At 38.1% G+C, this 24,264-nt stretch overlaps 1 protein-coding gene across 4 annotated transcripts in view; it reads right to left on the bottom strand.

The window, feature by feature from the left end:
• Positions 1-23,601, bottom strand: part of LOC122069359 (E3 ubiquitin-protein ligase SHPRH) — a 53,250-nt gene extending 29,649 nt beyond the window's left edge. Inside the window, exons 1-7 of one of the 4 annotated variants that reach the window (XM_042633353.1) lie at positions 23,445-23,601; positions 21,975-22,794; positions 21,132-21,341; positions 16,793-16,854; positions 15,480-15,984; positions 13,290-13,490; positions 10,054-10,309 (exon numbers count right to left, since the gene is read on the bottom strand). In XM_042633353.1, the coding sequence (XP_042489287.1) occupies positions 10,054-10,309; positions 13,290-13,490; positions 15,480-15,984; positions 16,793-16,854; positions 21,132-21,341; positions 21,975-22,792 (2,052 nt within the window). In that variant the 5' untranslated portion in view covers positions 22,793-22,794; positions 23,445-23,601. Of the gene's footprint in view, positions 1-10,053; positions 10,310-13,289; positions 13,491-15,479; positions 15,985-16,792; positions 16,855-21,131; positions 21,850-21,974; positions 22,795-23,444 lie in introns of those variants that run through there. The other 3 variants (XM_042633354.1, XM_042633355.1, XM_042633356.1) reach the window with 3 other exon arrangements.
• Between the last annotated feature and the right edge of the window lie 663 nt (positions 23,602-24,264).

Genomic DNA, 24,264 nt, shown 5'->3' with positions numbered 1-24,264 from the left:
GAAGCCTATTGTCATATATTATGCTAGTAAGACCTTCTCAGAAGCTCAATTGCATTATACTACGACTGAGAAAGAATTACTAACAACTGTGTTTGCTCTCAATAAATTCCGATCTTATCTCCTTGGATCCAAGGTTGTGGTGTATACTGATCATGCTACTCTTAGGCATTTACTTGCCAAGAAAGACAACAAACCTAGGTTGATTAGATGGATTCTTCTGTTAAAAGAATTTGATTTAGAAATTCGGGACAAAAAAGGTTCCGATAATGTGATAGCAGATCATCTGTTTAGGATCTTAGTTGAATCACCCTCCACCACTGAGTTGGTTAGAGATTCATTTCCTGATGAGCAATTATTTATGATTTCTCATATGCCTTCTCCTTGGTTTGCGCATATACTAAACTACCTGGTTGTTGGGAAGCTTCCTGATGGTTGGAGTAAGCAGGAAAAAGATAGATTCTTCTCACAGCTGAAGTTCTATTATTGGGAGGATCCAGAGTTGTTTAGGTATTGTCCTGACCAGATTATCCATCTTTGTGTCCCAGAGAGTGAGTTTCATAGTATCCTTACCTTTTGTCACACTCTTGCATGTGGAGGGCATTTTAGTGGCAAGAAAACTGCTGCCAAGGTTTTACAAAGTGGTTTCTTTTGGCTTGCTATCTTTAAAGACACCCATGAGTATTGCCGTAGTTGTGTTCAATGTCAGAAAGTCGGAAATATGTCTCGTAGAGACATGATGCCCCTTAATCCTATTATGGTTGTTAAGATCTTTGATGTGTGGGGTATAGATTTCATGGGACCTTTCCCTCCATCTTTCGGATTTGAGTACATTTTGGTTGCGGTAGATTATATATCCAAATGGGTTGAAGCAATGGCCACGAGAACCAATGATCACAAAGGGGTGGTTAAGTTTGTACAGAGACATTTTCATTCACTTTGGATTTCCACGTGCCATCATTAGTGATGGTGGCTCCCATTTTAAGCATTGGAATTTTGGGGCTCTACTGCGGAAGTATTCTATTACTCATAAGGTTGCCATGCCTTATCATCCGTAGACCAGTGGTCAAGTAGAGGTGTCCAATAAGGAGATCAAGTGCATTCTTGAGAAAACGGCTAGGCCTTTGAGACTAGATAATGCATTGTGGGCCTACCGTACTGCTTATAAGACTACTTTTGGCATGTCCCCTTACCGATTGGTATTTGGGAAAGCTTGTCACTTACCTGTTGAGTTGAAACACCATGCTTTGTGGGTCATTAAAACATTTAATTTTGATATGGTCAAAGCTGATTCCAATCGTTGTCTTCAACTCTTGGAGTTGGAAGAAATGCACAATGATGCGTATGAGAGCGCACATATTTATAAGGCTAGGACAAAGGCCTTTCATTATAAACATATTGTCTGGAAGTATTTTGAAGTTAACCAGAAAGTTTGGCTTTTCAATTCCAAGCTATGCCTCTTTCCTAGTAAACTTTGCTCTCGATGGGATGGCCCCTTTTTGGTCACTAAAGTGTCGCCCCATGGTGTCATTACAATTCAAGATCCTAAAACGGGGCACACTTTTTAGGTTAATGAACAGCACCTTAAACCTTATGTGGATGGTATTACTGAAGGCCAAGTGATGGAGACATCAAGGTGTACAGACGCAAGGAGAAGAAGAAACAACCATCTTTGTGGCTGGAAGAATAGAAGGAAGTAGAAGAAAGAAAAAGGAAGAAGGGAGGACTCGACTAGCCTTACCCAATGTTGGTTGATTCCCTCTCTTTTCTATCGCCAAGATTTTGTGGGCCCCATTTGATTTGTTATTTTAGTAGGTTTATTTCCCAGTATCTTATTTATTTAGGTCATTGAGTTAAGTAGGAAACTAAATAACACTCCTATTTATTTTTTTTAGGAAACTTCTTTATTTCTGAGATTATGTTCCTAGATTAGCCTTTTCTTTCTTTTAGTAATTATCTTATTATTTATGTAAGGCCATTGGCCACGATGGGAGGATGATTGAATGAACAAAAAAAAAAAGGGCCAACGTCTCTCTCTCTCTCGCTCGCCTCCCTCTCTCTTTCTCGTCTTTCTCCCTCCCTTTCTCGACTTTCATCTCTCTTTGCTGTTTTCTGTTTCTCTCTATTGCTGCTGCCGCTGCACTATTGCAGCCACTGTTTGCACAACTGAAGGTCATGCTCCTTAGATAGATCCCCACCTGGGTTGCCGCAGACCTCCTCTTCAATAACTGGGTTGCTGCTGGACTATTCTACAATAACTAGGCTGTTGTTGATCTCCTCTTCGATCTGGACTGCTGCTGGTCTTTCCAACAACTAACCAAGAACTCTTGAACACTCAATGGATTTTCTTCAACAACAACAGCGTGGACAGCAAGCTTTTCACCCTTGGGGGACATCATCTTCTTCTTTTCTCCTCAGACCAGGACAGCAACAAGGTAAGTAATCAAACTAAACCCCCCCCCACCTCCATTAATCCCTGTTATATGTTGCAGCCCATTAGCATTGAAACCAACCCTTGCCCCCTCGTTTATGCCTAATTTACCTACTATCTTAAGTCTTTTTTTTTTCTTCACTGTTATATCTCTAAAACCCTTGCCGAGTTTCTATTTTAGTTGGCTGCTAGAAGACATTGATTGTTTGCATATCTTATTTAGTGTCTAGATTGATTTGTGCTGAACCTAACATTTGCATGACGTTTGTTCCCTTCCCCATGTCCCCACTTGAAGCTTTAGTAAGTTATTATGTGTTTTTCCGCTTAGATTGATATTGCTCCTGGCTACATGTTGATTGTCTTTATTTATTGCATGTTGAATCTTGTTTTGTTGAGCATACCTAAACCCCAACCTAGTCCCAAGACCCCCCCTTAAGTTTGTTTTACCTTAATTGAGTCACTTTTGTAGGGACCCTAGTCTTCTAGGAAATCTCCTACATCACCAAGTCATTGAGTCTATTGATTTAATTGATCCGATTTATGATTTCTTTTAAGTTCCACTGTTTGTCTGGCTGAAGACAGTAAACTTAGCGCTTATGGGAGGCAACCCACCATTTTACTTCATGTTTTTGTTTAGTTGTGTTTTTCAGGTTTAGTAGTGGGGCGTAGCCATGTTGGTGCAGATGATAGCAGTAGCACTTTACTCCATCAGGTTGTATTACTCATTCCCTTTGCTTTGTTTTGCTTTGTTCCCCTTACTTTATTTTTTTGTTATTCTTTCACTTGCCATTGGGGACAATGTCATTTAAGTTGGGGAATGAGGCTGAATTTTTTTTTGAATGAACAATTTGAACTTGAACTCTAGTATTGATTGAACATTTCTGCTTAATTTTTCTACTCTAGAGCTTTTAAGGTCTTTGTCAAGAGTTATAGCATGTGATTTTTAAATATGTTGATGTATTTAACAGTTAGTTAAACTTAGAATATTAGTACTCTTCCATTTTGGTTAACTTTTTGCTTTGAATCTGAAATTGCCATTTTAGTGAATGTTTTTGATGATCCTTGTGTAAATATGTAAGCTTATGTGTTGAAAATGTTTAAATCATGCATTACGACTTCCTCCCTAGTAAGCGGGCTTCTTTGACGCAAGCATTGAAATTTGCGTCAAACAGGTGGCATGTCTATAAAAAAAATAAACTTCCTTCTGAGTAACCGGGCCTCTGTGCCACAAACATGGAGTTTCGTGTAAAAAGGTTGGACAATTTGAGAAAAAATTGAAAACTTTGATCTAGTCTTGGCTTATAGCCTATTTGGGTTGAGTCAGTAAGTCCGAGGGGTGTTCTACACCAAATTCCTTAAAGCCATCTGGCTTGAGAGCAATTGACCGAAAGCTCGCTACATAGCCCATTTAGAACACTTAATAGGTCAGGACATTGTACGGATCAGAGTAATGAAAAAAAAAAAAAAAAAAAAAAACATGATCATTGTTGCATGACAAAAATGATGACTTGTATAGCACATGGATCTCAGGACTTAGTTACGATGGTTGATTTTGAATGTAAGAGTAAAAGTTCGCTAGAGTAGACGAGGAAGTTGTTCTTTAACTTTGTGTTGAATTGTTGGCATATTTAGAATCCTTGTTATTGATCCATTGATGATGCTCTTGCTTGCTAATGAGTGGTCACATTAAGCTAATGGCATGATAACCAGAGTAGTTTTTAATGTCTTTCACTCGAGGACGAGTAAAAGTGCAAGTTGGGGAGTGTGATCGGTTGTAATTATTTATGAAATTAATATTTAATTGTTAATTGTTAATTTTATTTTCATGATTAATTTGACTATATAATGTGATATTGTATGTTTGCAGGGTTTTTAAGAGATGTGCACAGGTTGATGCTAAATTGATGGAGATGGTTCAGCCTAGAAGCAAGGGCGAAGGATCAAGGGTAGGATTGGAATTTTTAAGAGAAACAGAAAATAAAAAATAATAAAGAAAAAGGAAACTAGGGAGAAAAAAACCCCACGGTTCTCTCTCTCTCCTAATTCCCCTATCTCCCACATTTCTCTCTCTTCCCTTTGTCCTAAGCTAGCTCTCTCTCTCCTAATGTCCTTTCCCACGGTTAGCTCCCTCTCTATCTTATTCCCTAATCTAGTCGATCTCTCCCTCTCATCCACGCACTCTTTCTCACTCTTTTCTCTATTTGGTCTCCCATGCCCACGATATCCCTAGAATTTCTCTCCCAATCGGCTAGCATGCACCCTTATATATCCGATTCCTCATTCTTCTAAAAAACCCCATCTCCCATGCACCACGGTTCCCTCTCCCTCTTGGACTAGCTACACATACTCATTCTCTAAGGCAGGATTTGCAAGGACAACATTGCACAGAGAGGATTGCCATGATGCCAAAGGTTCATCACCACCATCATCATTACTGCCCTTCATGCATTAGTACTATAAGCGGCTAAGTCCCCCTTCTATCTTTAGGTTTAGATGAAGTTTTGAGCTATTGTTATTTAATTTCTGGTTGGATTTCATACTTGATTGTTTGATTTTAAAGACCCCTTCCCATTGTGGATTATTTTTAATAGATAAATTAGTTCAAAATATTTGTCTCTGTGATTCAATTATTTTATTCAAACAATGGTATTTTATATTGATTTTTGGTGTACACTAATGATGGCCTTTAACCAATCAAACTAGGCGTGCTAAGCGAAAGCGAAAGACGATAGTGCTTGACAGGATACGCTATGCTTAGGATATCCAGAGATTGTATTTTTGTGGTTGCAATGGAACTTGTAATTTCAGTGAACTGAAGTATGAACCAGAAATTGGTAATAATACCAAAAATGATTCGAGACCTAAGGATAGCTTCTTCTCTTTGATTCTTATTCGTGTTAATTGGTTTACTTAGTTTTAATTTTAATTCTGGATTTCACAAATTTGATTTTTAAAACCACACTCATCTCAATCTTAGTAAATTTAGCCTTCTAGTTCCCTATGGGTTCGACCCCTTTCTTACCACTATCTCATAGTTTAGTTAGGGTTTATTTTGATTCATTCACGACAGCGATCAGTAGGTGTATGCAAGCAGCCGGATCACCATAAAATTCCTTGTCTTTATTGTCTCTGTCACCTTCAATTACATTTGCATGCTCACTTTCTCACAACCTCCCCTTTGGGTCATCTTGGTTGCATTGGGTGGTCAAGTTTCAACTAGTAAAGTTTTTGTTTTATAACCAATTCACCCCCCCCACCCCTCTTATGTTGCCTCGATCCTACATGTTTGACTCGATGCTTGTCACGGCTCCATGAGTTATCATTGCTATGAACCCCCCTTCTAGTTGATGCTCATCACTGCTCCCTGGGAATCTATCACCATATGTTATTCTCATGGAGGATCTTCCCTTTCACTCTTTGACCTCCTCTCAGCCTACTTTCGAGCTTGCTCAGTCCTTTTTCTAAATGGTTACTTTTGGAAAAGTAGAGTGAAGAGGGTGAACTAGCTGACCTGGTAGCAAAGGTCTTAGAAGGTCTAGACGAGGAAAGGTAGATCGGGGAGCAAAAGACTCAGAAGCAAAGCCACCAAGACAACTGAACCAGAAGGAATGGGACTCATTCCAAAGAATAAGTTGCAAATAGGGCCCGAACCGGTGAAATTGGACCAACCTGACCCGAAACGAAGCTTATTGGATCAGTTTCAGATTGGGGTATGGTGAAACAAACCCAAATCGGACCACACCAAACCCGAACTGATAAAAACCTGTTTTTTTTTTTCATAATTATGTATATATATATATATACATGGCAAACTGAACCCGGCATCAAACCGATAAGAAACCGAAACCAACTAAAAAATCAAACTTTACCTAATTGGTTTGGTTTCAGATTCACCCATTCTCACACCGAAACCAGTGAAACCGAACCGAACCGACCAATTGGCACCCCTAGTCCCAAATATTTTATAATTTAGTATCCATCACTTAAGATTATCACAAAGTAATGGTTTTGGCAGTATCTATTGCATTAAGTATTAACTATAGAATATAGACCATAGGTTCTGTGGGGCAGAGAAGAATACAAAAGATAAGAGGGGAAGGGCAACATAGTCAGGGAACAAAACAAGGATATTGATCTAAAAACTGACATAGGGTGTTCCCCCGTTTCCTTTCCTTTTCAATTTGGCCATTTCAAAGTTTTGCCTGATGACAAGTGTTAGATGGAGGGATAGTGTCAGCAGTGACTTATGTTGGTGGTGAGAATGGCAGCAGCCTCCCAGCAGGAAGCCATGGTGGTAACGTGCTCTCTTTTGTATTCTTGTTTCCTGTTTGTTTTCTCTCTTTTTCTTCTTCAAAGGAAAATCAACAAGGCTTGGAGGAGGACAAATCCACCTCCCAATTCTGTGGGCATTCAATTCGCACAGGATAGAGACTAATCCTGGTAACATAGCTGAATATGATGAGATCTATGAGCTTTAATCCTAAGGCACACAAGTTCCCTAGCACTCTATTTGCTTTCTTAAATTCCTCATCACCTTAAGGACCGGACACTGGCTGACAGAAGTGAAAAATCTCACAAAAAGTTCTCTCGGTAGTTGGATTATATGGACATAATTTGTTTTACAACATATACATCGATCCATCTTATTTCCCTTGCTAAGATCTTAATGAGTCATTCATATATTATCACAGTCAAAGCAAAGAGCACTTGCATCCCATGTATTTCGCATTCCAAAGTTTTAATCTCGCTCATTTCATTTGAAGATGAATCCAACTTTTCCCAACTCCACTGCCCTATTTTGGATGTAGAGAAGGAACCCTGTTTGTCTATTGTTGAACCCTAAAAAGCATCAAGAGCAATCATGTCCCAGTGAAAGGATTTCAGGGGAACAACATAGAGCAAAGTTCACAAGATCCTGGAATAAGAACTAATATTAGTTTTTCTTGCTTTGTTTCAGCATTTTTTTCTTTTTTTTTTTGATAGGTAGGAGGGGTAGTACATAACAGCATGGAGGCTCGAATTGGAGACCTCCTGATGAGAATGCTTTTTGTGCACCACATCTCACCAACTGCGCTAGGCAGTTGTTGTTCTTTGTTTCAGCATTTGAATCAAAGGAAAGTAAATTTTAGGGAATTTTACAGTGTCACCCCCTGGAGAATGCCACAATTATAAGAACACCCCTTTTGTTTCACCAAATTAGACTCAGACCCCCTACCGTCAGTCACCGTTAAAGAATATACCTTACAAGCTGATGTCAGCAACTGTATTTTATTTTAAATACCAAAATACCCTTACTAAATGTGAAGTACCTAAACTACCCACTACCTGGCTGGTTATAGATTCCCCTTCCAAATCTTTCCGTGAAGGTACAATCTTTGTGCTCTCCATTTCATATAGTGGCAAGCGTAGCTTCAAGAATAGAACAGGACTTGAGCAAAACTCCAATTGCCTTCACGTGAAGAGTTCTGACTTGACTCCTCATAAAATCCGAAGAACAAAAGCTTAAGGAAGTAGAAAGCCTTCAGAAATCAGGGGAAGTTGATGTCAAAATTTGAAGAGGGAGAGACCTGTCAAGATCTTTCTCGATCGATTCACTGACCAGTAAAGCTCCTTGCTCACACCGAACAATCAATCAAACACGAAAAACGTGCTTCCCGTACGTTTCAGTCAAGGAAGGCTTTAACAGCTCGCCCTCGAGAATAAATCAAAACTGAAAGCAAAGAACCTACAAGTCCACACCTACCCACACTTTGCCCATAACTGAAAGATAACGCATCTTATAAATAAAGAATGTTAAAAGCTCAGAAGAAAATAATCAAACGTTCAAAGTTTTGCAAAACTGCCAAACCCTAGGAAAGAATGTTTTGATCCCTGAACTACCTTTCTTCATAAGATTCTGAGTAGTTAGTAGTAAACTAATACCAACGCTGAGAAGCTCTAGGGGTGAAACCAAGAATCTCCATTCTTAGTCTCCGAAAAGAAATACAAGAGCCAATGATCACCATGAAAAACACAACAGCTTTCGAATATCATTAACTTTTTTTCAGGTTTCCTACAAGAATCTCCTTCAGAAAACTAGTATGAATTAACCGCAATTCGGAACCATCGATCATCATTGTTGTTATTATTGGAGGAAGAGGATGTGGAGGAGGAGCGAAGGGATGCGGCGTAGGAGAGAACGGAGACGATGGTAAAGAAGAGGAGAGGGGCGGCGGAGGTGGAGGTGGAGGTGGAGGTGGAGGAGAGGATTGCTGTTGGGGAGGAGGTGGTACTGCTGCTTGGTGCGTATGTCTGAGAGGAGAGATGAACTGGGATCTAGGTGATTGTAGAGATGGAGGAGGTTTGACAGCATCAGCAGGAACGATGGATCCATCATTTCTCTCTCTCTCTCTCTCTCTCTCTCTCTCTCTCTCTCTCTCTCTCTCTCTCTCTCTCTCTCTCTCTCTCTCTCTCTCTCTCTCTCTCTCTCTCTACGAAGGTGAAGCTGAGAATAGGTAGGGGTGAAGAGGAATTGGGTTAAAATGAGTTCAGTGAAAAGGGTATAACGGTCATTTTAACTCTTGACTTAACAGTGACTGACGGTAGGGGGTCTGAAGGATTAAAGTATCGATATCGGTCGCCGTATCGGTCGACCAAAATTAAAATACGTATCGGAGGGTATCGTATCGTATCGTATCAGAGATACGCTAAGATACGCTAAAGATACGCACATAAATAGATATAAAACACTTTTTTAAACATTTTTGCATAAAAAAATTTGTTAAAAAAAGCTATTGATAACATGTATTATGCATAAACACTAAATTGAGGGTATCGCACTAAGAATTCAAGGTTTGTAGTTGTCCCACAAATGTAAAATCCTTGTTCTCAATCTTGATTTCCACTTTAGTTAGAGAGAAATATGGCTAGCAGCAACTTTGGAACAAAAACCCCTCAAAAAATCATGTTTTCTGAAAAAATACCCATCTTGGCCATTATATGAACGTAGTGCACTGTATCAGTACATACCGATACTCACCGATACGTACCGATACTCACTGATACATACTGATCGATACATATCGATACTCACCGATACGTACCGATCGATACATACAAATACTCACCGATACGTATAGATACATACCGAAACGTATATTTCACCTCGATTTTATATTTTTCATAGAGTATCAGTACGTATCGATAGTGTATTGGTGCATATCGATATGTATCATAGGATATATATCGATGCAAAAGGATTTTAAAAATTCCATGTATCGTATTGGTGTGTATCGTATCAGTCAGCTAAATTTAAGATACGTATCGCAGGGTATCGTATGGGTATCGGAGATACTTTAAACCATGGGTCTTCTAATTTGGTGAAACAGAGGGGGTGTTTTTATAATTGCGGCATTCTCCAGGGGGTGGCGCTATAAATTTCCCTAATTTTATGCACACTTCATGCAACCCATCCCAATTTATAGCGCCCCCCCCCAATAATTGAATGTGATGCATACTCAAAAGTGCATCCATCCACACTAATCTAGCATTCTCCTTCCCAGCAGTTGAAAGTCACCTTGCTGGTGATTAGTTTTAGGGAAAATTTAGTAACTATGGAAAGGACGCAACACCACAAATCTCCATACCTCATATGGGTCTCTTACAACTTCAACCCACCACCTTTGGACATCAAAAGGATTTGCTCTAAGAAATCGCAGAAGTCCGTATAAATCATCAAACCTTCGCTGTATAGGTGTTCCAGTAATACACCAGACATGCTTAGCATGCAATCGCAATGCCATTTCTGTCGCAGCAGCAGCATTACTCTCCACCATTTGAGCTTCATCCAAACAAATCCTCCACCAGAGTACTCTAGTTAGCAAAGTTGGAATGACTGGATACCTATAAAAAATGGGCAATCTCTATGGTTACATGATTTATAATAAACAATAAGAAAAATCTGCTTCAAAGAACTCGATATCTGCGGGAGACCCACAGAGTCTCTATATAATAAAAAATGAAAGAAAGACATTTACATCTTAACATCATTCACAGTTGATTCAGTGATTGGCCAAGAAACTATATCAAAATTATCCTGTGTTGGTTTATTTCCTTGGAAGATGTGTGGGAAGGTAAAGTGAGGGAAAGAAGAGAGCGAAGGGATTTCCTTCACAATGTTGTTGGGTTGCATATGGAGAGAACCTTCCTTGATTGTCCTTTTGTAGTTTCTCCCACTCTTCTGTGGGAATCATTTGAGGGCAAATACTTTCTTAAAGTATGACTTTTCCTTTCCCTGAAAAGACAACCAAACAGACATTCTGCTTCCCCGTCCCAATTTTCCACAGAAAGCAATCAAATACTAATATACAAGGAAAATCTGTTTCAAAGAACTTTGGTTATCGGAAATAAGGCTCCAATGGTTGGATTAGGAAACATCTGGACTCCACTTATCATCAAGAATTTGATACATGATGGATTGAAATATTTGGGACTTTCTACAAGCAAAGTTTCCTCGGAAGTCCTAATTGGATCAAGATTACTTATTTGAATGCTCTGTACAATAATCTTGAAGGAATTTTACAAAATAAATCCTAATGTTTAAAAATATTATCTTGACAAAAAGCTAAGAAAATCCACAGTGAATAATAGAGCCAGTTCTGATGTTACATGGTTGAGCACTTGCGCTCATCATTTTATTCGTAGGCAATAGACCTAAAATAGGTCCAGATACAGACTGTTAAAGGGAGTCACGAATTTTTTCTTTTACTTTTTTTAAATTTTAGGTGTCTTAAAGTGGGTCCCAGAAGTAATTGATTTTGACAAGGCTGGGTTCTGATAAGGTCCTTAAATATGCAGCTTGTACAAGAAATTTTCAGTGGAATGAAATCTAGATTTTCTATGGAAAGCTTTTGTTCTGCTGACATCTAGAACCAGCAGTGACTTGATTTGGGGGCCAAGACAGCTACTCTCTCTCCTCCCACCGGTTCTTTTTTCTCTTCCATTTTTTTCTGTTCTTTTCCCTCTGGCTTTCCAAATCTGAAACTTATCTTCAACTGCTAGTTGCAGCCAAACAGGTCAGTTAACTTGGTTTATATTTTCTGTTAGTTTCTTGAAAACCTAAGTTATATCTGATCTGATTTGTTACTTCTTCTATTCAATTGCTTCTGAACTGTAATATACAATTGACAGAGGGTCCATGTATGGGCCCAATATGGTTTGAACATTGGCAAGAAACTGGGGATTTTGAAATGCAGTACCAAAGCAAGAAGAATATCCCTGAAGGGGAAGAATAAGGGAAACATCCAACAAAATAAAAACTTATCCAATAAAAATCTTATTATAACCTGCAATAAGATGTATATGTAGACTTTCTAACCCCACACATCAATTTACAATCAATAGCCGAAACCCTAGTTTCCAGCCAGATTTGTTTCACAGGTCTGCTACATATAGCAAACCATTGAGATTCCTAAATCCAAGTTGCCACAAGGTTCAGGTCATCCCTTAGTCCTATTGAACAAATTCTCATCCTCCTTAGGTCCATTATCTGCAGGCTTAATTTGGGTCTCTGAGACCTGCACGTTTCAAAAGCAGTGAGAACTTATATAGCAAGAGAAAGGCAGTCAGAGCCAAAAGAATTGCCTTAATGTAGAAGCTCAACAAGAAGGTTACTAAATCCAAAGAAAGCCTTGGTATCTGGTTAAATGCTGATCCAATCATCCAAATGATGGGGGATATCCACTTAGTATCTATAGAAGAGTATGCATATCCCACATTTACTGCATGGTAAGGAACCAATTTCCAGAAACATACACAAAGGCACAACAAATTGTAACATACCAGATCCAAACAATGGTTACATAAAATAGATTAAATTCCACTCATACATCATGGCTTATTCCATGTTTCTAGCAGAACAAGTGCAATAGATAGTTTAGAAGCACACCATAAGGACAAACTCAAGGCATGACGAATTTGTCTGTGCATGGATAGTTTTTCATTGCTGCAACTAGTTATCAGAATGGCCATTTCTACAACGCTTTGTAATGCAATTTTTTGCTAGTGCTTGAAACAACATTCTCCCAAAGAAAAAAAAATCCATAAAAGCTGATGAGTTCCCCGCATGAATGAGATGTAACTCAGTTTTCACAACCATAAACACATGAAAACCTACTCTAACCATGGCATAGTTGTCAATACATCACCTAGGTGGCAAGACAGACCTCAAGGCCCAGGGTAATGGGTAACGAGAGTACCAAAAACCTTATGTTTCAAGGAACCCAAACCTAAGAAGCCAGTCTTGGGGGCCCACCCTGTGTTATAAATATTGAGCATTTGTCATTGATAAACTAATAAGTTTCTATAAACTTATTTTTACACCCCCTCCCAAATATCTTACAGTTTGACCTTTATAACCCATATATTCACATGCCTTTCCAGACCTCGCACATGCGGGAGCCTTGTACACCGGGGACGCCCTTCTTCTATATTGGCATGGCTTTGGCTCCATGACAACTCCGAAGTCTGGACCACAGCTGAAGTCTTCATCTTAAAATCAGACAAAAGTAACACCACATCAAGGAAAACAGGTATCATGAAGATATAAGCAGTCTGGATGAGCCTTCAAGAAAGCAAATAACCAAAGGGGTATAACAAGAACCAATTACTCTTCTATCATATGCCTGATCCTAGATTTTCTTCAGGTATAAAAACCATAAGCATTATCTTGTTGAAGCAATGCCCCACAAGTTGGGTTATATTGTTATTAAATCAATTAATAATTATCTCTTTCTGAACAAAGAAATACATAATTTTGGATTGAACAAAATGTAAGCCCAGCAGCTCACATTGAAAACATCATTCAAGAGAGTTTTGAAGTAACCTTTTCTGGAATCTCATGATACGACAATCACCTTCATGCCTATCAGAGTCATGTGAGAGGTCTTCTTTCAGGACATCATATGTTGTTAGGACAATGTCAGCATTAATCAGTTCACTGATATCCATCAAGGACCCTGTTGAAAGGGAAGCATTTCTCACACCTTCATAAACACATGTTTTGAGAGAACCTGCTTTTGTATGACTAGAATGAAAAGAAAGAAAATATATAATAAACATGTTAGATATGCTTAAAAGAAATCAGATAAAGCAAGAATCATATAATAATGGATACACTAAGCAGAAAAGCTGTAAACCAAAGAGTGCTACCTTGCTTTGGAAGACCACTTAAAATTTGTTGCTCCCACCATGCGAAGGAGATTCCAATATTCAATAATCAACCAAAAGAAGCACAATAAAGCTTAGATGTATATTACATTTTGTCTTGCTCTGAACAACCCAAAACGTTTCATTTTGGAGGCCAAGACAAAACAGTTGATTCAGTGAATGCTTTTGTTTTTTGTGTTTTTGTTATTTTGGTCTGTTTCAATGATTCCAGCCGAAGCACACCAAATATGAACTAAGGAATCTTTTGCATTCAAACTCAATCTTAGTGGCTGACTTCTAAAATTATTTTTTTTAAATTGAGATTTGGTGCACATTTCAAAACTTATGTTTTTTTTTTCCTAATCTTCAAGATCAAAAGAGCCGAACTCTCTTCACCGAACCCCAAGCTCTGTGAGAGCAAAGCTCTATTAATCACTCATAATTAAAGAAGGTAGCTGAGAGCAACCAAAATGAAAATAATGACTTGATTCATCAGTTAAAATGTCTACTTGCTAAATTTGATCTCTTAAATGTGATGCATTATCTTATAAATGCAGTGTAAACATTCTTCAGTCTAAATCTGTCATATTTATATTTTCTGAATAGATTTATATTGACCACAAAATTTAAGCAAAATATTTCATCGAAACATATCATTTTTGGGACCAAACCAAAACAGGCATCTAAAGGAACCTTACGCATAAGAAATGAAATGAAAAAAGAAGAGAATTTTATTCTTAAAATGGATGCCCTTTTGAAACTGAACAGCAAGAACACAGACAGGATGGAGTCGAAGTACATTAAAAAAAAAATAGAGAAACAAACAAGACTTTCACTAGAATTGTAAATATAGGTAAGTCCAACCAAAATCTACCAAAGAACCTAAGTAACACCATCAGGTCTGCTACATGGGTTTTATCACAGTTCCTAGATTTAGGAACTGAAGGTTGCTATTTCTGTTCCTGTTAGTCAGCAACATTCAGGTACCGATATATACCCTCCTCTGTCCATTGATTCATGGTGATTTTTTTAAAGTTATTTACTGTTGGTATTTTTCTTTCTTCGGTTGGAATATTAAAGATTTGTGTCTTGTGGAATGATATATATATATTGGTGGGTACTAATTCTGAGCCTAGGTTTCTATTTTTGTGAACTGCTGATGTGAAGCATCTAACCATTAGAATGAACTGATTTTCACATATGATGACCTGTTTATGGAGTAATGAATCTGCTCCTGTCTGGTGTTATTCTGCCTGTTGGGTGGGAATATGAAACTTTCCCTAGGGATGCCTTGATTTCATCAACCCCACCCCCCCCAAGAAAAAAAAAAGAAAAAACCAACCAACCAACCAACCACTGAAGACTCAAAACACAAACACAAAAACCAGCAGCCAAGAACTCCTTTGCTCTTTAACAGCCTATTACAGTGTCTCCTACAGCATACGATGGAAATACCTTATTCAAGAAGCTCCAGTATCACCCCCACCCCCGGGCACAGCCATAAGCAACATCATAGCAGACCTTGCTGAACACCTTAGTTGTCATGGAATCTAGGTCATCCTACGCATTGGAGGAGGGGAAAAAAGCAAGGCGGCACCTTGACAACTATAAACACACACACACACAAATATGACCAACAAATTAAAGAATAAGAGTATACACACATTCACTGATTCATAGAGTGCATATGCATGTACATGCATGTGAACATACAAAAATTCATGTATCTAAACAATATGCCATGGGAAAATTTTAACTGCTTCTTAATAGCAGGATACACAATAATTCCCAGCATCACAACTGTCTGTTTCCAAATAAATAATCATAGCAGGATTAACAAGGGTGGTAGCAAAAGTAAACAACCTACCGAATGATCTCAGCGTGCCATTGGGGCAAAATAGGAGCTGGACACACAATAAGAGTGGCAGCAGTACTAATAGGAGAATTGGCAGCTTGGATCAAGCCCAAGCATGTCTGGCAAATGTGATCCCCACCCATGAAAACTACATTGGAAGTGGCTTTCCTTTTCAAACGATTTTTTACTCCTGGAGATTGATTCATTTTACAGACCTTCCCGCTGGAAACTTCCTGGGGATCTAATTTTTTTTCTGCAGGTGTATAACCAACACAATTGGCATGTTGCCAAGCATCACAAACATCACACTGAACCCATAATCCTTTATATTTAGCACTTTCACTCACGGCCCCACATACACACTCAACGCGTTCTCTTTTCAACCTTTTCAGATTATTTCTGTGTCCTCCAGTAACTTGCATTTCATTCTCAAGAAAAACTCCACCTTCAGATGAAGACTTGCGATGAGCAAAGATGCAAGCAAGTAGTTCAACAGTTTTTCCCAAGCCCATCTCATCTGCATTTTCATCGAGAAATAGTGGTTTAGCAACATCTGATTAGCACATCTCTAACTCCGGTTTTGGCAAAGAAATTTGCAAGAAATATCACTCCTTTTTATTGCTGCGTTTGGGGGAGGAAGGGAGGAAAATCTTCAATTTCCAGAATTTACAATCAAAAGGGAAAAGTAGCAGACGGTGTAATAAATGTTAGATATATAATAAACTATGCATTAAATTAGAAAAGTCAAATCCCTAACAAGCATATCGTGAATTTTAAGGACCATAATCTGTGCAAAACATTTAGGCTCTATTCAATAATGTTTCGAAAAATTGTTTTTCTGTTTTTCAAAATAAAAAAACATTCTTTCTATAGAAAAGATAATTGTTAGCACAAATTGGCCTGTTTTTCAAATCCCCCCCCCCTCCCCAAAAAAAAATAATTTGGAACACGGTACATCACCCGAAACCTTATTCCTCTCTCTCCAAAACCTCACACTATAACCACCCCTCCCCCTACCCACTCTCTCATCCTTACCCTCCCAAACTCTGGGCCATATGCTGAGCGAGCCCACACAAATACAACCCTTGTTCTGGGCTGGGTCTGGGTTCTCACTTCGAATAGGTATCCAATTTTCTGTGGTTACAAGACATTTTTTTTAATTACAACAAAAACCCAAAAAAAAAAAAACAACTGAAAAAAGTTTTTCTAAAAGAAGAGCAAAAATATATTAAATGGAGCCTTAAACTTTCACTTAACCTCAATTAGCACTGTATAGTCTGTATGACACCCCAACATATTTGTGATAGTTAAGCAACAGGGCTTACCAGCAAGAATCCCACCAGGGACATATGATGTGAAGGATTCACGTTGTAATGAGATATTTCCACTGGAATAGAATAGAACCAATGTTAATACAACCGAAGAGTTAAATATCATCTTCCTGAGAAACACCAAGTGTTTACTGAAAATAAGGAACATGTTCTTTCCATCGTTAATTTGAGTTTTCTAACAAAATGTTGGCAAATAAAGAGCATGGGATGAATCAAAGTCATTTTAGTGACATAAAATGGAACCAAGAAATCTGTAACAAAATTAAAAAAAAAATTAATAATCCTAGAGTCCCCAGGTAGCCTGGAGACAGACACATGTGGCCTCTATACAAACAAACACAAAGTGTTGGATACAAAAATCCCTACAATCCAGAATTGGCTATGGAAGCTTGATTGACAAGTTATGTGAGGTGTGAAATCTTAAGTAATAAAGCATGCATTTTTACATATTTAGAATGGAGCTACCTTAGGTTTTTCTCTCTTTTTGCAGGATTTGTATTTTAAAAGCCTTAGGGACTATCGGGCACCATATCTCCATTTTTACACATAAAGAGGTCTTGTTTCTTTTCATGGTTGCAAAGATGACGAAATTCTGAGCAAGATGGAAATGTTGCATTAAAAGTACGCATTCATTGTGACACCCATACACTCGATTATTCTTTTTGGGCCAGAAAAAGAATAATGGACCAGAAGGGAACCGAGACGCAATCCCAGCCCGTTTGTAATTTTCCCAGGGGTACAAGAGAATATTCCAGATGCCAACAAAGTATGAGGGACCCACCTTGGGAGCCACCTTCTCTCACCTTGGGAAATTCTCTCTTTTTGGATATTTTGTGAAAATTTTCTCTCTCCTAATTTCCACTTAAAGACAAGAGGCATAAACGAAAATTCTAAATAAATTAGAAGATTGTCCAAATCTTGGAAAATCGTCTAAGAGAGGAGGCTGCCCACGTTTGAAGAAAGGAAAAAAAGAGAAAAAAAAAAGGGAATAAAAGTTTCCTATTTTATCTCCCTATCTCTCCCAATCTACACCAAATAAGAAACCCATCAATCAAATCCTTTTCTTTCCTTTTCTCCCCTATTTTCTCTCTTTTTTTCTTCTCTCCTACCCTCCACAATCCACATCACAATCGACCAAGCCAAGAGGGACCCACCAAATCGTTCTCCCCTTCTCTTTCCTATTTTCTCTCTTTTCTCTCCTCTCTCTTCATTTCCACCTCATCACACAAAATCATCCAAGGGGATCCACCCTTGGACGTCCTCCTCTCTTCCCTATTCCCTGTAAAAAGGGAGTCGACCAAGGAGAAAGGGGTGTCCCTCTCCTGCTTTCTTTTTCTCTAATTTTTAGTTGTGCTCTCCTTCTAGTTCTAGTTCTAGTTCTTTTTAGTTTTTTTTTTTTACTTTAAACACTTTTGTAATTGGTGTTCTTTCATTAATGCAATGTCTTTAATTTTTATGGTTTATGTTATTCAAGTTATTCAAGTTGCAATAATTTTAATTTACTAGTTCAATGCTTAGATCTAGGTGACAAGAACCAAGCTTTGAAGCATCTCTGTTCAAGTGCAAGTTTTTCTTCCAGATTTGTTTTCTCCAGACCTAGTAATTTCAGATTTGGTTCATTACAGATCTAGTTTTCAGGGCTGGTAGTATTTCAAATCATTTTCAAGTTCAAGTATTGAAGTTCAGGTAGGTAGGCTTCTTCATAAGTCTTCTCACCCCCCTCTCATTCCCTCTTCTTGCTACCCATTCATTCTTAATTTAGGATTTAAATTTCAGTTTTTACTTTGATGTTTTCCCTTTCCCCCAAGGTCCTTGGCTAGATGCATGTGTTGGTTTTGCCCCTCTCTAGCCATGGAACCATCCTTTTACTTTGATTATTTATATTACATCTCTTTCCCTAAAGCCAAGTAGAAAAGCCCTTGTAAGAGTACTCTCTGGTCAAATAAGGAAGCTCATATTATTTATTGTGCATCCCTCGGGCTAAGTAGAGATTCCTACTTATGTGCTTCTCTCTAACTTCATTCCCCTTTTTATTTTATTTATTTCATTTCAGCACTTTTCTTTTACTTTTTCTTTATGTGGCTTGGGTATTTAAATTCCTAAATGATGAATGGTTAGGTTTTTAATTTCAATTGCAAGTTCACTTGCAATTCCAATTTTCCTAGATATGTTGGTTAGGATATTTTTAGATGCATTTGTTTAGGGCGGTAGTTAGAAGTAGATCGTCATAATTAATCTGTGTACTTTCGCATTACCAGAAGAAGCCTAAAATAAAGTGGTTGTTCTCCTTGTGTTCGACCCATTAGCTACACTGATCCGTATGCTTGCGGTTACTTTTAAATCTCAAACATTATGCTAGACATTTATTTCAATATATTCAAAGTAGGTATTGCCAAGTTTCTTCTCAAAATTCAAAAAGAGTCCTCATATTGGGACTGGTTGATGCAAAGACTATGGAAGTAAATGGATAGAAAACCATACTAAGGGCATTCCATACCTTTGGCATAGAATATCCATTCATTAAATATTACTTTTCAAGTAAGGTTACAATATGTTTTTCCATACTTTCCACATTCAGTTTAGCTATTTTGCATTGAACAACAAATAGCTCCACCCCTTTTGGCATTACTAATGGAATATCCAATCATAAATATTACTTTTCAAGTCTAAGGGATTTGGTTGTGAAGTAAATTTAATAACTAGATTTGGAATGATTCGGAGTCAATTGCCCAATCGTGTTAGGAAATGATTTACACTTTTTGTTTCTTTCTTTTTTCTTTTTTCTTTTTTAAATAGGTAATTTGTATGTATTAAGGGAAAAATAGACATAAAAACACAGAGAAATGCAACCGCTACAACCTTCTTTAGGCAGAACAAAAGATCCCTAAATCAAGTAGGACAAACCCTGCAGCACAATTCATGTAATATAGAAAGAAAAGGCATTTGCAATTGGGAAAAGATGCTACGGAATAGTTAAGTAACCCAATCGCGGGAGCGAAGATAGTACGTGGCACTTTTCATGCGACAACTCTTCCGCAAAAAGCTTCTCACTACTGGATGGGTCAGGTTTCTAAAGACTTCAAGACCACCGTCATCATTCGACTCTAACGCTTCCTCTGGAAAATCCAAATGTGTACCCTCTATATTATCAACTCGATGAATCATATCTACACTATGGTTCAACTCAACTTAACTGATCACCTCCTCACTATGTTTCAACTTTGTCTCTTCCTCTAGAGAGAGAACAATTGTGGCTTTTTTTATCAAAGAATCACTCTGAAAATTAGGAGCTTGCACCATAGCAATGGGGACTAAATAAGTAGCCTCCTTCAAAGAATCTTCAAGGTCCTCAGCTCCCTTGAAATAAGCCGATTCTGCTACAGATGTGGATATCAAATCTTCAATCAATCAGCCATTATCCTCTCCACCTGCCACGTCAACATTGTCTAGCATAGAAGATTGATCCACCTTCAAAGAAGGAGAGAAACGAGAATATTTGGCATGTGGCTGATTGACCGAACTATCTCCAACAATCAAAGAAGAAGAGTGTAAAAGATCTCCACATCAACTCTATTCAAATTGTAACCTTATTTTACTTTTTGTTTCAATTTTATTTCACTTGCCTTCCCTTTATTTCCCTTACAACCAGACGGAGCCTCATTGTCTACTGATGCCAATGGAACATGACTTTAAGAAGTCTGACAGTACTTGTTTGTCATGTAGAGGAAAAGGGGCATCTTACTTCTCCACGTCCCAAGAACCTGTGCTATGCGCTTCACTGAAATAAACTACTTGCATTTAGTACAATTTGACATGAAAGGCAAAGCAATTCTACATGCTCCGTCTGATTGCAAGTAAAAGGAAGGGAAGGGTAATGAAATTAAATATCGAAACTAAAATAAGAACTTTTGTAAATCATTACCTAACATGATTGTGCAACTGACTCCGAATCATTCCAAATCTAGTTATTAACTTTTATTACAAGATGTTTTTCCATACTTTCTGCATTCAGTGCTCTAGGACCAACAATATGAATCCCCTCCACCCCTTCTGCATTAATAATGGAATAGCCAATCGTTTTATTACTTTACAAGTGATGTCAATGGATCATGACTCGAAGAAGTCTGACAGTAGAGGAAAAGGGGCATCTTACTTTTCCATGTCCCTAGAACCTGGTTGCTATGTGTTTCACCAAAAAAAAAAAAATACTTGTATCTTAGTTCATATCACCCTTCACAAGTCATGTCATAAGATGTTATCATGTTAGAAGAGAATAAACGTTCCGCAATCAAAAACCCAGCTAGTCATTCAAAAGAGCTGATGAGAAGAATACCTGAATGGATTGTAGAACATTTTCATCTGTGTATCAAGGAAATCCAAAGGTACACAGAGGGGACTGCAAAAGTTGTTATTCTGATCTCTTTCGCACACATCTTCTGATGCCGATTTCTCCCTTTGAACCATCCAAAAAGCTGCACGGCGCTGGTATGGTCTCAGTTCAGGAAGCAAGTCAGGAAGCTCATCTTCCAGCATTGGCTCCTCTCTGAGAGCAAGAAATAACATCGTTGATAAAGCAAACGGTCATTACTGTTCTGTACCGGGCTTTATGTCACATGAGAAAAAAAATAGCAATAATAGTAATAGTAATGATATTAACAAAAATAACAATATCAGCAATGATTTTCTTTGTCCGCCTTGCATATCGGTCACGTAGCGCTCGGTTGGCACTTGAACTTTCCAACGACCTTGTCCATGTCATCTTCTACTCATACGTTTCCAATTTCAGCCCATTCAAGACTCCACCATGAGTCAAAGTCAAAGATTTGAATATTGGTTGAGAAGTCCCAAATTTCTCACTATTGGAAAAAAAAAAAAAAACCCCCAAGTAAGATTAAAAGAGCTTGATACATGGTCCACCAAATCACCAAGAATGACAACTAAATTTGCCATTTGGCAATCCAAAGAATACCCCGTAAATGCCCAGTTGGAGAGACCAAACCAGCTCTCCACATAGCAGAAATAGATGCCTGACAAGGAAACTTCCCCGTATGCTGGATAAGGAAACAGTTTTCATTTACAATAATAACAATAAGAACAACAATAGCAGCAACAACACAAAAATTAATAATTTATCACTTAACATAATAAAAAGAAGAGGAAACTACCAATAACTCACTTGGATCGCTTAATGGCTTCATATAACTCAGCAGCATCAAACCTAGAGTCTTTCATTGAAACAGGGCTACTGCTGCCTGCATCCGTAAGTGAATCAACTTCCATGACGTCCAATTTACTAATGCCATACTTAGCCTCCTGGGTTGTAAGTTCTGGTCGCAGCCAACCAATAGCACTCATCATACTCTTCTTCCATGGTTGTCTAGTTGTCTCCAAAAGAGACTCACAAGCACCAAAAGCACTCCTGAGCATCTCCACCCTCAACCTAAGAGATGGAACAACCTCTGAAACTTTTAATTCAGAAACAGGCCTCAGTGTCAAAATTTTCTGACTAACCAAGTGAACAAGACCAGAAACACCCTCGTCAGGTCCATCAAAACTACCTGATAACATTACACACACTCTTTCTTTCTCCTCCATCATAGATGTTTCAACCAACTCCAAAGATATATTATTGGAGGTAATCAAAGGCCAATAACCTAACTTAAGACGACCCCCAAACTCCTCAACATTCCGCAGCAAAAATCGAAGTGAGAAATTCAAATTGCAAAAATCCTCCATGATTCTGTGAATAGAAAAACCTTCTCCAAATATTAAATCCTTAAGCACGATTTCTGCAATATCAAGATGTTCACCCACAGTCCAAGAATCCCGGTCAATTTCCACGAAAAATGGTTGACTTGATTCACCAATCTCCTCTTTACCATTTTCATTCTGGGGTTCAGAACTAGCTATGTCATCTGGCTTCTTTCCAGTGATGTTAGAGCTCTCCAATATCCCTCCGGACCGAAATGGTCGAGCTTGCTTCTTTCTACCCATCGCTACATTAAAGGGATTCAACAGGAAAATAAAGTCAATGAAAAAGGAAATACAATTGTTATTTGAATCTCAGGAATCCGAACATGAAATCAAAATACGAAATATAATTTACGAACAAACCCTTTTTTTCCCTGGGTGTGTGCGGTTCCTTTTAGGGTGCTCATTCACTACGAAAAAACTTGAGCTTAATGGAATAACTAAGTTTCATTGAAATTCAATAATCTAGATAGTTACTTCCTCGATGGTTCAGGAAGGGGAAGGAGGAAAACACATGAAGAGTAATGCACATAATACCCAAATTTCATTCAAATTGTAAGTCGATAATTTAACGATGTGTCGGATAAGATTTTACGAAATTCAGGGAAGATGTAAACATTAATCCACTAATAAACAGAAAATTCAGCACAAACAAAAAATTACACAGCACATCAACTGAACTTGGGGGAGGTGGCGGAAAGAGAAGGAGAAGAAAGAAGCGAAAAGCGAAGCTCGTAATTCATACACTATCAAATAAATCAGTTTGATTCCCAGCAGGAAACGAAAGAGAAATATCAGAAAATATATAGAAAGAGAAGCAAAATTAAGAACTTGCAAATCCAAATAACTTGGTGAGAAAATTAATGGCGATATATAAACATTTGGTTTCGCTAACCTGTGAGCGAAAACGATGACTGTGTTTGCAGAACTACTATCAGAGCTCGGGGAGAGAGAGAAACGTGATTTTCACCATCACCTTCTCTTCAATTTATTTCAATTTCGTATACGAGCTACGAGGAGGTTTATCGCGTTCTTTACAGCCTCTGACGAGGTTTTATGCGTTCAGTAACAGACTAACGGCGGTTCTTCTCCGTTATTAAAAAAAAAAAAATGAGAACCCAATCGGTCTGGCGCAGGAAACGCCAGACGCACGAATCAATTGAAGGCGGCGTGAGAGCATCTGCAGCGCATGCTGAAATCAATTGGTCCCTGTACGGTATTGGTAATTCAATTCAAATATGGGCTTCAATGGAAACAATCTGTTTTTTGGTAGAAGCTTCAATGGAAACAATCTACCACAACAAATATAGCTGGGAAGAGATAACAACCTCAATGCGATAAAAATTAAGTTTTGTTTTTTTTTTTTTTTTTTTTTTTCTTAGCCAAAGGTTCGCAGGATCTTAAAAGGCCTATGAGGGAATGAGGACTTCAATCCATACAAGGATCATAGTTTTCAATTCCTCTCACTCATTAATGTGAGACTATTCTCCCTTGCCACAAATTTGTACCCACACCACCTTTGAACCTATTTTTGTACAAGTCAACAAAGAAACCAACAATAGGTAATCTCACATAACTCATTGAATACACATAATTATAGGGTTTTGTATGTTTTCAATTCGGGTCAGTCTATGTGAATTACAAATATACGTGATTATAGGGTTTAGTATGTTTCAATCCGGTAATTCATATGTTATGCCTTATTCGATTCGGTT

The sequence above is a fragment of the Macadamia integrifolia genome, unplaced genomic scaffold, assembly GCF_013358625.1.
Source record: "Macadamia integrifolia cultivar HAES 741 unplaced genomic scaffold, SCU_Mint_v3 scaffold595, whole genome shotgun sequence".
NCBI lineage: Eukaryota > Viridiplantae > Streptophyta > Magnoliopsida > Proteales > Proteaceae > Macadamia > Macadamia integrifolia.
The sequence above is the reverse complement of the archived record's forward strand: the minus strand, read 5'-3'. Positions and strand labels throughout refer to the sequence as shown.